The following is a 15,062-nucleotide window of genomic DNA, read 5'->3' as shown; positions in this document are numbered from 1 at the left end:
ACCGTTGGCGTTCGCGCAGCCACGGAACGTCGCGAGTGCCGTTCTTTCGCGGGTGTCTCGTACCGATCGCGTTTCGCCGTCGTGATACGCCGAGGACGCGCGTCGTCGACGACAGACAACGAGAAGCGAACGCTGGAAGCGTCGCGCCGGCGATTATTGCGGGAGTCGCGCGCGCGCCAAGAATACCTCGGGGGGGGGGGGCGATTTCGGGGATCGTCGCGTCGTTTGCGACGAAATCCGGGTTGCCGTACGAAGAATCGCGCCGGTCGCGATGCGCGTCGTGCGCGACAACGTCGGGGGTGCCGTGCGAAGTATCGCGCGGCGAAATTTGCGCCGGTCGCAATGCGCGTCGTGTCCCAGCCAGAAATGACTCGTCGATCGACGGTCAATATGGCGGTTCCGGTGTCGGCGCGACAGCGTCTCGACGCCGATCGACGAGTCGCGCGATCAAGTTGTGCCGGTCGTAGTGCGCGTCGTACGCGACGACACCGGGAGTGCCGTGCGAAGTATCGCGCGACGAAATTCTGCCGGTTGCGATGCGCGTCATATCGGGAGTGCCGTACGAAGGGTCGCGCGTAACCGAAGTGCGGGCGTAATTTTCGCGAGTGCCATGGCGAGAGGAGGAGGAGGCCCGGGGGGCATCGGGCAACGGCGGAGCAACCGTTGGGTAAGCATGATTTTTTTGTTCGTTAAACTGCTCGTTTTTGTCCACGGACGAGTCTTTCATTGCCTGCTTTTGAATTACGCGCAAAACAAATGTGAACTAAATACTTGAACAGACTCGTCGAGCACTTAATAAAATGTCTGTCTGAAAAAATATTTTACGCAAGTATGAAATTGTAATAGAAATCCACTCACGAGATTTTCGTTACAACTTCATACTTGCGTAAAATATTTTTTAATCACGCAAAATTGGTGATTATTTTTATTTTGTTTAAATTACTCGTGCATGCACGAATTGGATTTGTATTTGAGGAAACGTTTTGTTTCTAAAATTGGGATTTTTTTGTTAAGTTTTTAATCAATCGTTTAAAGGGTGAATAGCATTGATTGTTTTTAAAAGATTAATTATCTCTGGCACTATTTCAATTTATATTTATATTTTACAGATGAACGTCGTGCGCTACAACTCCGCTGCTGCGCTTCGTACCGGTAAGTAACTATTCGTTTATCTTTTCATCTTCATCTTGGAGCAATACACTTTTGTGAAAATTATATGTAAATATGTTGAAGCGTGTACACACACGATACGAAATAGAAAATGTATTAAAAGTCTTTGCTGACAACTATATTACACGGAATTTAATATAAAATTCATATAAAAATTTAAACTTGCCACGACAGATGCAGTAGTAAAATATTCCAACTACTTTCGTTCGATTGCTCGCAATCTTTTATTACACCTTTGAGATATCTCGAAGTAAATTGTCTGTTCACATTTCATTATATTTACGTATCGTCGCGAGTGTAAGAACATTATAAGCGTAACATATTCTAGACTTACTTGTATTATCTTAAAATTGACTGGGATCGTTTAATGCCATTATTCAATTTTATACTATTCGTATTCCATCCGACGATTTATTGCGTGTGCATGAAACAACGGACTCGTTGAAATCAATTTAATATCATTGCCCAAATTTACTTTCTCCAACTTACTCGCGAGAAGTCAATCGGTGGATTTTCTCGCTGAAAACCGCGAACGATCATTAATTTCCAGTTACAAGTGTACTACTGAAAACCGCAGTGGTGTAATTATAACAGCAAATCAACGACTATTCACTGTTTTCAGTGTTCACTGATTGACTCTTCGAAGAGTACTCTTACTTATTTCGCTAACAGTCGGAAAACATATTAATTCCGCGCGAGTATTGCGTTTTTTCGTCGAGGTAAAATGAACAGAAAATGTAACACAATTAACTTTATGTTTAATTGCAATATTTACACAGTGTATCTTGGAACATTGTAATTACAAAAGTACCCTTACGCATTGCACACGCAGTAATAATCCTAAAAATACATCCTCCGAGGGAGGACATTATTGCATACGTATACGTATGTCTATGCATGTATCACGTTAGAGAATAGTACTTGGATAACTTCGCAAGCGCTAATCATTAAATAAAACTCACCGAATTAAATATACGACGGTTACGATTATCGCAGCGTGGAGACTTGAAAAAAAAAAACACTTATTTATCTCGTTACTACGTTGGGTTACAATTACATGATTGTCATCCGCGCGGGCATGACATATGCCGTGCTTATAAATCGGTTTAACGTAGTAAATGCATCGATCGACAAGACCGTTGATCATATTAAGATAGTCGTTGAATATCTACGCATAATTCATCTACTTTATACCTAAACTTTATACGGAATTCTTTAAGTGGCAAAAGGCAACGTCCGTCACGATCCTAATATAAAATCATATTAATGTTTTTCAACCTTAGTCTTCCTGACAATGAACCTGCCGATAACACAATTTAGTGTAATTCAAAGTCGACAGAACGTTCGAATGTCCGAACCAATTTTTATCAAGTTGCGTTATCTCGTTTAATGTTGACTGGAAGGCACCAATTCAGACGTTTACGTATTTTCTGTGTCATCGTATGATGAACGTTGCGTTCGACGCACTTGCGGGGGAGGGAATTAAAACTGTATGATAAACTTTAATCCTTCAAGAGAAGCTGTTCTCGTGAACGACACTATGTACACCTGCCGTTTCCGTCGTTAACGCGCAGAGATGCCATTTTATCGATCAGAGAAAAATACGAGGGCGAAGATACCGGATGATCTTGCCCCGGGAGTTGGCGTATCGTTTAGTTGAGCGAACGACGGTACGCCAAACCCCTCCGTCTTCGTATCGCGTCTCGATTAGTCACAGGAATCGTCCATTCGGATCCTTGGTTCGCGGGCCGTTCAGGACGCCGGGGATGCCGTCCTCTATTCTCAGGCGACTATCTGACCTGGACGTCGCGCCGGTATCCTGCGCCGCGGCGCCAGGAGGCCGCTCAGACCGCGCGTTTCCTCGTGCTTCGTGCTGGCCGCGGTGCTGGTCTCGGCGAGGACCGCCTCGGTCGGCTCGGTCTCGCCGGAGGTGGTCTCCTCCTCAGAGGCGGCCTCCTCCTGGCTCGACTGGACGGCTGGAGTCTCGGTCACCTTGCGTCGCGGTAGCAGCGGCGATCTCCTGATCGCCGGCGGTATAGACGGCGCCTTCGTCGTGGTCTTCGGTTGCACCTGCAGCCGATTACGGTTGCGCAGTTTGTTCAGGGGATTCGATGTGGTGGCTCGCGCCGGCGGGTTGGTTTCTGCGGGCGCCTGAAGAACAGAGGAACTGATTAGGCGAGAAATTGTTACTTCCTTGGAAATTTTACGTTCCACCGAAAGTAATTTCTAGATTCTATTGTCACCGGAATTTTTAGAAAGAGAACAAGTTACGGTCAGATAATACGTTTAAAAGTAAATAAAGTTCTCAGAATTAACGATACTTTGTAAAATAAATTACAAAGGATATATAGAAATTTTTGGAATTAGTCTATTCATTATAATGAAACTGGCCTCGTTCTTTGCCATTTTCTCTCTCTCCTCTTTTTCACGGCTTCTATCTCTCGATCTTTCATTCTTATCAGCGCTCAGGTATTCGTAATTCATGACCGCGAAGTTGTAAAAACGAAAGGTGAAAAGCGGTCGGCGAGCCGTCTCTCGCCGTGGATGACATTTCGAAAGGCCATCCAGTGAAAGTAAACTCCAAGAGAGAACTTTATCGAGTGACACGGTGTCCTCGTACCTAATCTTGCAAAGTATGCAATTACCTTGCGATATACATACACGTGCACACTTGAGATAGAATTTCAGGCTGACCTTACCTTTGGCATGCGGAATTGCTAGATCGAGAGAAAGAGATATCTGCATATTTAGATCATTTGTTCAGTAACAGATACGTTTGTCGAACAGTGCCGGCGGGTATGACCCGATTTACAAGTCGAGAAACAAGTCATTTCGTGGAGCAAAACTATCGCGGTTTTTTAAATTCCCTTAGTCTCGTCTATAAATTAGAAAATTAATCTGCGCGACAACTTTGTATTTGTAAATATGTTTCATGAGAGAAATATTGAATAATCGCGTTCTCCAACTGGCAGAAGCTTAGAATTTTTACATAGCATATTGAATATTGAAAGAAAATCAAATTTTACGCGCTTGAAAAAGCAGAGAGAATATTAAGAATGAGAATGCCCCAATTAAAATATCAACATAATAAATAGTCACATTGTCCAAATAGTGGAAGCTTTGAGTTTCGAGAAAACATATTGAATATTGGAAGAGAAGTGTATTTTTACATTTGAAAAGGAGAGAGTATTGAAATTGCGAATGCTTTAATTGAAATATCAACCTCGTGAGTCTCCTCTTCGGTTCCTTCTCCAGCCGGTTCCTCGACTGTTCCTTCGGGGACCTCGGGCGCGAGCGTCGTGGTAGTCGTCTGTCCCGGTTTCTGTCTCAGGTTGACCCTGCCGCCGGGTCTGATGGGCGGTCTGATCGCGGGCGCGCCCGGAAGTCTCGTGCGAACGACGGACTTCGGTGTTGCGCTTTCCGGCGCGTTCTGGGCGGCGCTCTGGCCGGTTTCGGAATGCGCTGCTCCCTCCTGGGGCTCCTCGCCTCCCGGCGCGGACGTAGTCGGTCGTCCCCGTCTCCGGTTGATGTTGACCTTGTTGAAGGTAGGCCGTGCCGCCGCGGGCGACGTCGCGCCGCTGGACGGCGCCGACGTCGTCGTGGAAACGGCGATTCTGCCGCCGGAAGGTGCGCGGAATCTACCGCGACCGGCTGGCGGCTTTTCCGCGTTCGCCGAGCCGGCGGTTTCTTTCTGCACAGTGTCCTCCTCGATCGGCTTGTGATTACCGCCTGGCCGGGGTCGCTTGAACCCACCACCGTTCGAGCCGTTACTACCGAAACGTGCCCGGGGTTTTTGGGTCGGTTCTACGGGCGTTTCGGTCGTGCTAATGCCGTTGTTGGACTTGAACCTAGCGAAAATCGAGGACAAAGTTATATAATTCTCATTACTAGAAGACTCGTGGGGAAAAGTTTTTTTTCTCAGAGCAAAATGAAAGAAGTTAGGAAAGATAAATTGTAATAAAAATGTACCGATTTCTTGAGATAGCTGGGCTGGCGATTCCAGGTCGCCGGAATTTCCCTCTTCCCGCGGGAGCTTGAGTGGTGGTAGTCGGTGGTTCCGTGGTCGTTGTCGTCGTGGTCGTCGGTTCGGTCGTCGTGGTCGTCGTCGAGGTCGTCGTCGTCGTGTTACTGGACTCATTAACGATCGTAGAGTCGGCGAATTCCGCCGTTGTCGTCAGGTCGGTCGTAATCTCGTCGTCGGATACCGTCGTGCTGTCTCCAGCTGTTTCGGCAGCTTCGCTGCTGGACGCGTCTATCAGATTGCTTTGCCCTTGTTGAAGGAAGGCGTAAAGGTCCAGGGCAACTTTGTCCATAACCGACGGATATTCCGTCGTTGGATTGTCCGTAGGGTCAGCGCCGACACTGGGATAGACCGGCGAGGCTTCCGTCTCGCTGGACTCTTGTGCTTTTTCTTCTGACACGCGTTTGTTGCCGCCGGATCTTTCCGGCGCGGCATCTTCCTCTTCATCATCTTCCTCGCTGGGACGTACCGGTTGACCTCTGCTCAGTTCCACTCCGGTCTGAAAATTAATTTGTTGGTGTTATTTTAAATTCTTCATTTTGCTCTCGCGGAGTATGAAAGTAACATGAAAATATAGCTGCGACGAAATTATAGCTCTTGTAAAGAATATTTGCGAATCTAATCGAGCATTAAAAGTGCATCCGATGACAAAGTACTATTTGATATTTGCTTGAAATTTAGCCTAGTTTTTTGCAGATTGTATTGTACTTAAATTGCTTAAACGGTTATCTGTTATAGATTTAATATTACAGTATATCTGTTAGAATATCCGATTGATTGTTTGTTAGATTAGGATGCAACTCTGCACTTAAATAAGTTTTTTAACAAATCAACAAATTTCAACATAGTTAAGACAATTACTTCAGTCGATGCCGTAGTGCTGACGCGTCTTCTAGGTGTCGGTGACTCGTCGACAATTTCTTGGACAGGAGCGGGGTCTTGAGTTCTCTGCGGTCTTCCGCGATTTCTGACCAAGGGTTCATTGTCCTCATTAGGGGTAACGCCTAAGAATCTAACAGGTCCTTTCGGGAGGGTTTGCGGAAACTCGGGGCCCTCTTGGTGGGTCCGGAAGCTGCTGGAGTCAACCAGATCCAAACTCGGTCGCGGTCGGTTACTACGAGCTCGCGACGGTTCCGTTGTGCCCGTGTTGTGATTGGATCGCGATCTGTTAACAACCAATCGTGCAACTAAGCGTGATTTACATTGAGATGAAGTTTCCGATGATAAACATGAACACATTTCTAGATGTTGCGCTTGCAAGAGATATATCGCACTCGTTTGAAAGATTGTTAAACGTTTACGCAATTAATGGATACCTCGGTGGAAAACGGGTGTTCGTAGGCAGCCTTTCCTCGGAAACGTCCTCAGTTTCGACCAGTTGCCTGCCTCTATTTCCATTTCTATTCGGTAGGACCTCGTTGTTGCTAGGCTCCACGGTGCTCGACCTCTCTACGCTACTATACTTGCTCCTGTTGTTGACGGTGCCTGCTCTCCTAGGCGCCGGCGTTGTTCTGGAAGGAATTTCGTAAGAATTCGTCACAGGCGAACCCGCCGTACCTGCTTTGTTCTCATCCTCCTCGTCGTAGTAATAATACACGTACTCGTATTCGTAATCCTTCCCGTTCGGTCCTTTCTTCACCTGTCAAGCGCCAAAGAATATAACACATACATGTTTATATTCGATGTAGAGAATTGCTAGACGACGCTACAGACTGGCAAATTCTAATTAAAGAAATTTACCGCGAAAAATATTACTTGAACCAGGGACTTTGAACCTTTGCCTACACTCGAGGCGAGCGTCTTACCAATTCGACCACTGAGGTCTCAGTAGGGGAGTCCAGGTTCAAACTCTCTGGCTGAGGTAATACTTTTCCCAATAAATTTCTTTAATTAGAATTTGTCAGTGTAGCGTCGTCTAGCAATTGTCTACATTGGTTAGTCACGTATTGGCGTCAAATCGTTCTTTACGACGTTTATATTCCTTGAGGAAAATTTACATGCATTTTGTTGCACTGAACGACACAACGTAAAGGTATAAGAAGAATTCATTAATTTTATTACGTACCTGAATACGAGAATTTGTACCAGCCGGTACCAAACTCACGTCACTCAAGTCGCCAAAGTTCGCGTCCGAAAAACGCGCGTAGCCGTCCTTGCTATCCTCGCGAATAATGTTGACGGGAACGAAATCAAAGAGGTTATCTTTGCTACGTGCTTCACGTGGAGTCGTCAGGATGGGTAGCATGGTCGTTGGATATTCCGCACTAAAAATATGCAAATAATATCGCATCGTTATTGGAATACAAAGAAATATAATTTTTGTACATCTACAAATGTGAAAGTAGCTACACTGGCCTAGTTTATACCGCTGCACGTTCATGTTGTTACCTACACCTTATATTCGACTAGGTCGTGACGGTGTAAACAATTGATAAACGACTCGACCCGGCTTGGGTTAGGTCTCTTTTTCACTTATCCTGGACCAGAAGGTCAATTCTATATCTTGCAACATAAGGCTTGCTTTCTGTTGTTGCACTGTTGTTGGTGAACTAGTGCAATAAATTAGAGTAAGACAAGTATATTTTTTCTCATCCTAGCTTACTGCACTAGTTGACTAGTGCAGCAATAGAAAACAAGCCTATACTGAAAATGCTAAAAGTGAGCGGCTTTGTCTCTTCAAGGGGATAGTTAGAGAGAGACAAGGCTACTCACTTTTAGGGTCTGAGCGGAATTGCGTTACTTCAAGACAAAGGCTTAAAACATAAAACATTGTTTTACTATAGTGTAAGATATAGAATTGACTCCCTGACGTTGGCCGCGCGATATAACGCGTGTAAAGGTGGCCCAAAATTGCTCAAATTTAAAGAGAAAACGTTCAACTGAAGGCGTTCACATGTGGACTTAATTTTTACCTGTTACCTATATTCGACCTGAAAGTATTACAGGCGGAAATGGTGTGAACGTTTCATTTGGAAGCTTACTTTAGATCAGGATCACGTTGCGCGAACAAAACACGGTGTAAACTAGGCCACTAAAAAAGGAGAGAGAGAGAGAGAGAGAGAGAGAGAGAGAGAGAGAGAGAGAGATTCAAAATCACGTTATTCTTTTAAACAAAAGCAGACAAATTACAACGTTTCGTTTTTCCCTAGTTATTCATATTTCAATGAAAAAATTGAAAGAAATTAGGGAATGGTAAAGTATTTAGTTCGACTTAATTAATTATCGGTCATTGTATAGCTCGTGGGAAAGTCTCATCGCGTTTCATTTATGGAGATGTTCACGATCGAGTGAATTATACAAAATCGTCTTACCTGACGTAGACTCCCGGAATAACCTCATCCTGCTCGGTCGGTTGCGGCCTCTTAGAATCAATCTTCTTTATTCTGCCGTCCTGCAGAACCTTTCCAGTGTCGCTAAAATTTTCGAGCTCGACTCGTGCCTGTCTTTTAGCAGTGAGACTGTCCACGTCGTCATCTTCCTCTGTCAAGTCTAAACGTCTGGCAGGCTCGAGGATAACCGTTTTCTTCTCGATATTCTCGAATTTTGGAATTATTTTCTTAGTTTGCTTATTGTCTTTGACCGTAAGTTTCTTCTCGTCAATGTACTCGTCATCGTCGTCTAATGGTTTTGCTACGTTTTCCGGCAATTTGTGGGATGTTACAAACTCTGAAAAATTCACCAAGATTTATAGCAATTCTTTCCGTTGTTGCTTAAACGTTCTAAAAACAATAATAAAATACAATAATTGTCGAATGTCACAAGTTTGATCTGTAACGATTCAAATAAAACAAGAATCCAGTGTTCTTGTTTTACCTGTTGAACGTTAAATTAATTTATCTAGCATTTGCTTGAACCTGTAAGCTGGTATGCATTTTGTAAATTTTCGTTTAAATTTATGCGTAATATACCTTCAATTGCGAGGGCTCGCGGTGGCTGATATGTCGTTGCTGCGACATTTTTTCGAGTGAGACTGTCACCGGATATCTGCACGGTATCCGATGGACTGTCTGCTAGCGTGCCCGCAATGATGCCGCATATTCTGCAAAGTTTAATATAAACGCATTAATAAATCTAACGTGATTACCTTTAGAGGTCGTAAAGTATAAAGAAAGTTCAAGTTTCATTTGACAGTCAATTTTTACGGTAGATCTGTGTTATACGAATTGATGTATGATTAATTAAGAGTATACGAAGGAAAGTTGACGTATGAGCTTAACGACGAATCTTCAGCGAAAGTGATAAGGCGCGTGTGAGATGCAAGAAGGCAAAGTGTAAACGATGGCGGAATGTGTATAGCTAATGCAAGACTTGATTGGTGGTGAAAGTTCACATCTGGTCGTCGAATCGCAAGCTGCATCCGACGCTCGTCCGGTTCTCTCGGTCACTCGATTCTTCACACTCGTTGCGCAAAATTTAAAGTTCGCCAATAACGCGAAATTCGGATGTCAATCGTACGAAGGTTTCAGCAATCCAAAGAATTTTGTAATTTAAACTGAAGAAAGTGGTTTTTACTTTATAAAAGTTTCTGTTTTACTTAAGTCTGAGATAATTCGCAGATAAGCGAACGGAATTATTTCAATATTTGGAACAATTTTATTATTAATCTAATTTCTCGTTTTTTTGGGGGTGGGAAAAATAGACAATTTTAATGTTTAATAACGAGTCTTCGAAAACCAGTATACGACCTCGCCCTCTTTTTTCCTAAGATTGCCAAAATTGGCGACGGGACTCGAGACACACGACGGCTTTCACAGTTGTTCAACTTTTAACACCATTAACATTCGCCTATTTCTGTTACAGCATGTAACAGTAATAAAATTTTGACATTTATAAAATAGTTTCTATGCCTCTCACGGAAGAAATCTTTCTAAAAAAAAGCGGAGAGACAAGTTTTGTACAAGGTTGAAGAAAAAAGTAACGAGACAATAAGATTCTTGAGTTCGCGACGTTGCATTTGCAAGGACGATGGGTTACGATCAATTTCCTTGATGAACGAAGGAGAGCCGCTTTTGAAATTAACACGAATACTCGGAGCTCTTTTCCCTCGATAATATGTAGTTGGCAAGGGCATTGTGTGGGGTCACGGAATTGTCATTTTAAAAGGTGATTTTTCTGACGCAATGCTACATGTGTATCTTTAATGCATCAGCGCAATTTATGCACGTTAACATAATAGCGATGCTGCATCGTCGGTTGATTTGCCTCGTTATATTATTTTCACGTTTAAAAAGTACAAAACTTAATTTTCCTAATATATTACGACTTTTACTGTGCGTACGTGCGCGTTATTCTGTTTCTGTTGCAACAGTTAATTTTTTTTTACGTTAAAGCAGATACATGTTTATCACGTCGATATAACTAATTCACTACTCTGAAATTAATTTGTTATATTTATGAGAAATGAGCCTACGACATTTACAACAGGAAACCGTTGTTGAATATGCACCGTTCCGTTTGAGCGATCTTCCGGTACAAGAATAACTTACAACTGGAATACATTTACAAATAAACTAGAACAAGTTGTAAGTCACATTCTTTTCTTCTTACGCGATCGAGTCGGATGTAGGATTGGTAAATGGTTATTTAATAGAAATTATAAGTTATTGTTTTTCAATCTTTTGGTGGGGGGGGGGGCGCATAATTTCTGATTTAAAATTGTTCTCTTGTTTTATTAGATGGTTTAAAAAAGATTATTGAATAAATGATACAAATATTAATACTTATACATACAAAGTATTCTATATCTGGCACATCATTCTTTATCTCGCTCTAAGAATTCTTAAATATAATTCTTGCCAATTATATTTGATTATTTGATATTCAATTTTTATTTCGGTTTATTTAAATAACAGTTTAAAATTACTGTAGAGTTATCTATAATAATTTTAATTTTGGATATTTATAATTCATCAAAGTGTTAGACTCGCAGTTATAAGATTAGATTTTTTAATAGATAAATTTTTACGCGAAAAATCTTTTTATAAACGAGGAAAATGTTTAGAGGTTTGTTTTCTATCATCTTTTAAATACGAATTAAATTAATTAAAGATTGCTATGCTGTATGTTTGTGCAGTTTCAAATCTCGCGAAGTTTCATTTGATTTATGAAATTTATACGAAATATGAGATAAGTAAAATGTGTTAAGCTCGATAATTAAGAAATCAAGGACTCATAATGTTGCATCCTACAACTTAATCTTAGGCCGAAAATGGATGCTTAATGCAAGAATTTATCGCGAAACCGTGGAGAAAGCGGTCTCGCTTACAGCGTATCTGCATAAACATACTGCGTACGTAGGTATCTCCAGTGGCACGAGACAGTGGCATTACGTAAGCCACAATATTACGGCAAAAGCCTATTACCGACCCGTAAATGTTTTTTTCGTCCCGCCTACGAAATACGGCTCTCCACGCATAAATTTGCTGAAAGTTAATAGGAAAAAAATGCAAAATTTTGATTATCTAGAATTTTTATCAATTTCCTTCTCGCTCTTTCTTGCCTAGCATCACTATTTCTAAAAGATACAGTACATCATGTAAAACTATATGTAACAACTTAATTATTTACTGATCCACTAACATCGCAGTGCACAGTTTCCAGCCAGTAAACAATTTTTTTATTATTGAAGTTAATTCTAAATAAATTTGATTAATCTTCCAGTAGTTATGCTTTTTTAAAACTAATCTTATAGGGTGGCTTTATTTAACACTTTGATGTTACGAATTTATCCACGAATTCGGTATCAAACTTTTCTTGGCAATATTGGAATATTCCTTGTTATTTATTGCGGCTGGTATTATAAAATCGAAAGGCGAATAATGAGGCATTTAAAAATACAGTAATCGACTAACGTAAACTTTCTTTTGCGTATCGGCAGTTCTATATATTCGATGTTTAAAATTTTATATATTTATTACGTGCAAAAGAATAATAATTTAATGAAAAGTTTTAATTTTATTTTTAAAGTAGTACATGTATTATTGAATATAGATATTAAAAATGTGATTCACATACATTAATATACATATTTCTGGCAAAACAGCTTTTATAATAATGCAACATTATTATTAATCACGCCATAAAATCGGAGTATCTAATCGCAATAATCTAATGATATGCTTCAGTAAAGCGTTGTAAATTCATATATTTGCGACGCTCTCACCAAACATGAGAGTAACGCGGATTCAAAATGCCGTGGTCATCTGATCATTACTCGCTTGTCTTACTTGACGATAAATCTCTTTAGAAGAATCTTAGGTGAATAAAATATTAAAAATCTAATAAATAAATTACGTGCGCGTGGAACATGTCGAATCGATTTATTTTAATTGCTCTTTAGCGTGAAATGTAAAACAATTATAAAATAAGAAATATATGTAAACAATTACACAATTAAACAGTAACTGCCGAGTAATTAGATCCCTGGCTGTTATTTATTTATTTATTTATTTCCTACTCGGGTACATATATTTTATATACACATATAAATTAATTTCTACTAACTTTACATATTTTAATCGTTTATACACACATAATTGAACATCGCAGGTTATGATCCAATTAGATCAATTTCAATCTTTGATCGACAATTTGAAATTGAGGGCATGTCTGAAGGTTTCTCCCAAATAAATTATTACATACACATTCCCCTGAATGAAATCATAAGTAATTGGCGTATCTAAGAGAGTGAGTCGTTGATTGCGCGCACCTTTCGCTACGATAATTCTCGTAATGCAGAAACATAATATCTCTCGTGCCCATGAAAAACCGCTTTCCTTCGTATCGATAATCGTCTATTATCATTAACCGTGATTTTATATGAGTTGCTTAAACAAGAAATCTTTTCACTATTCCGGTACGGTAGAGCTACGGTAGAGCTGATGTAGATTGATGTAAAAAATGCTTATAAAAATGCAGCATATGTATTAGGAGAATTTTCTTGGTACATTAGCATATCCTAATTACCGAATTTTTGAATGATAGTTATTGAAGTATAAAAATTAGCAAGCAGTATAGTATAAAGTATAAAAGTTAGGAAAGTATTTAAAAATTGGAATAAAATAATAATGAAAATTGTACGCTGAATATACTTTATTCTATTGTACGTTTTCCGGAGCGAAAGTTGCATAATTTTATTGTGTGCAAAAGTACTATTAGTAGAATTACAGTACCGAGAAAGAAAAATTAAATAAAAAGGTGAATGTGAAATATTCGATGGTATTTTTATATAAAAATAACACGTAAACAGGAACTAATTTAGAAATGCGGTGCATAGCGTGTTGATTACATCAAAGATACGCATGAGGTGTTGTCTGAAACTTAATTATCATTTTCAGTGAATGTAAAAAGAAATTTTGATTGAGAAATTAAGATTCGAGTAGACAAACTGTGTCGAATCTATAATTCTATAGTGTTATTCGCGGATAACCGGTATTTAATAATTAAGTTTTTGTAACTTCCTGAATTCTTAATATATTAGAAACTTTTAGTATATACAATACTTTTAATAATGAAAAACTATCGTATTTTTCTATTTTATATGACTTTTATCTACGCGTGTCTTTTGACTATATATTTTTTAATTTCAATCCGTTGTCAAAAACAAGTAAAATCTCCAAGTTTTAATCAAAGAATTCTTGGACTGTCGATTAAAATTCTCACTTTTTACTTGAAAAACTTGAAAAAACATTCTCCTACTCGTACTTAACTATTTCTTATAACGCAGGTTCACGTTTGCACGTATGATTGCATAAAATGAGACGATAAACCTTGTTATACAATTTTCGCAATATTATCAAATCATGTTCTCGCTTCTTAGAAAATAAGGCTTTGCCACATCTTTTCTGTAAAGTAGCTAACTCAATTACGCTTAAATTTCTCACAACTAAGATTGGATTTCACAAAGATCCAATTCTCACACGCGCCCGTCACCGAGATTGCTCTCTTAGATAAAGGAGAGACGCGAAAGACTAGCGTTGACTGATTTCGTGAGTACTCACAGGAGCACGCTTCTTAGCCACATGTCTGCACTGAACACAGTTCTCTTCCTCGTCCTGCTCGCCTTTCCTCGTTTCGCTTCTATCGTGGTTCGTGAACAGCTGCTTCAGATTAACGAAACTCTTCTCAATATCAATATATACCCGGCATATATATCGGCACTCTCAAGAATATCTATATATATATTCTCTCTGCAAATACTATCGATGTTCTATATATGTATATGTATCGTCACCGGACACTCGCGATCATCTCTGTCCTCTTCTCGACCGGTCGCGATCGGCACTCGTCGCCCAGCTGCGCGCAAAGAGACCTGGCCGCCGATATGTTCACTGGATGAGCTGATTCTCCAGGATGTACGTGCGTTTCGGTCGACGTGACCTCCGTCCAGCTTCGTGACGCGACTTCGCCAACGAGGCGCGAAACGAATGAACGAATGGCAAAAGCGAGCGCGCACCAATAGACGGAGAAAAAGAAAGATCAAGTGAGAGTGTGCATGCGTGTGCGTATACGAGAGAGAGGGACAGAGAGAAAGAGAGAGAGAGGGGGAGAGAGGGGAGAGGGAAAGAGAGAGAGAGAGAGAGAAAAAGAAAAGATAAAAAGTGGAAAAAGGGGCACTAAGTAAAAGTAAGAGGTAGCCGAAGGACGTGGTGAGGGTATGAGAACGGTGGCGAATGCAGGCCTCTACTTATACCGCCACCCACCACGGCCACCCGGAGTACACCCCACCAGCCCATGAAAAGTGGACACCACGTAGTCGAACTCGACTCCGGCTTGATACACTCCGGGGGCCACCGGAGATCCGAGAGATCCTGGCTGGCTGGCTGCACGTTCGCCTGCCGGCACATATCTCGGCCGAACCACCTGACTTCTC

The 15,062-nt window shown here is 41.0% G+C and overlaps 1 protein-coding gene across 1 annotated transcript; it reads right to left on the bottom strand.

Annotated features, from left to right (window-relative positions):
* Window positions 1-1,911: 1,911 nt before the first annotated feature.
* On the bottom strand, window positions 1,912-14,571 carry LOC105569432 (mucin-5AC). The gene is made up of 9 exons (XM_012025898.1): window positions 14,191-14,571; window positions 9,100-9,230; window positions 8,503-8,857; window positions 7,257-7,455; window positions 6,508-6,830; window positions 6,053-6,356; window positions 5,140-5,690; window positions 4,394-5,018; window positions 1,912-3,321 (listed from the first exon to the last, which is right to left on the bottom strand). The coding sequence occupies exons 1-9, from the start codon at window positions 14,211-14,213 to the stop codon at window positions 2,953-2,955; spliced, it is 2,880 nt and encodes a 959-aa protein (XP_011881288.1). The 5' UTR covers window positions 14,214-14,571; the 3' UTR covers window positions 1,912-2,952.
* Window positions 14,572-15,062: the final 491 nt, after the last annotated feature.

Source organism: Vollenhovia emeryi, unplaced genomic scaffold (assembly GCF_000949405.1).
Source record: "Vollenhovia emeryi isolate VEMERY1.0 unplaced genomic scaffold, V.emery_V1.0 DF939124.1, whole genome shotgun sequence".
NCBI classification, from domain to species: domain Eukaryota; kingdom Metazoa; phylum Arthropoda; class Insecta; order Hymenoptera; family Formicidae; genus Vollenhovia; species Vollenhovia emeryi.
Note: the sequence above shows the minus strand (reverse complement) of the source record. Positions and strands in the feature narration are given on the sequence as shown.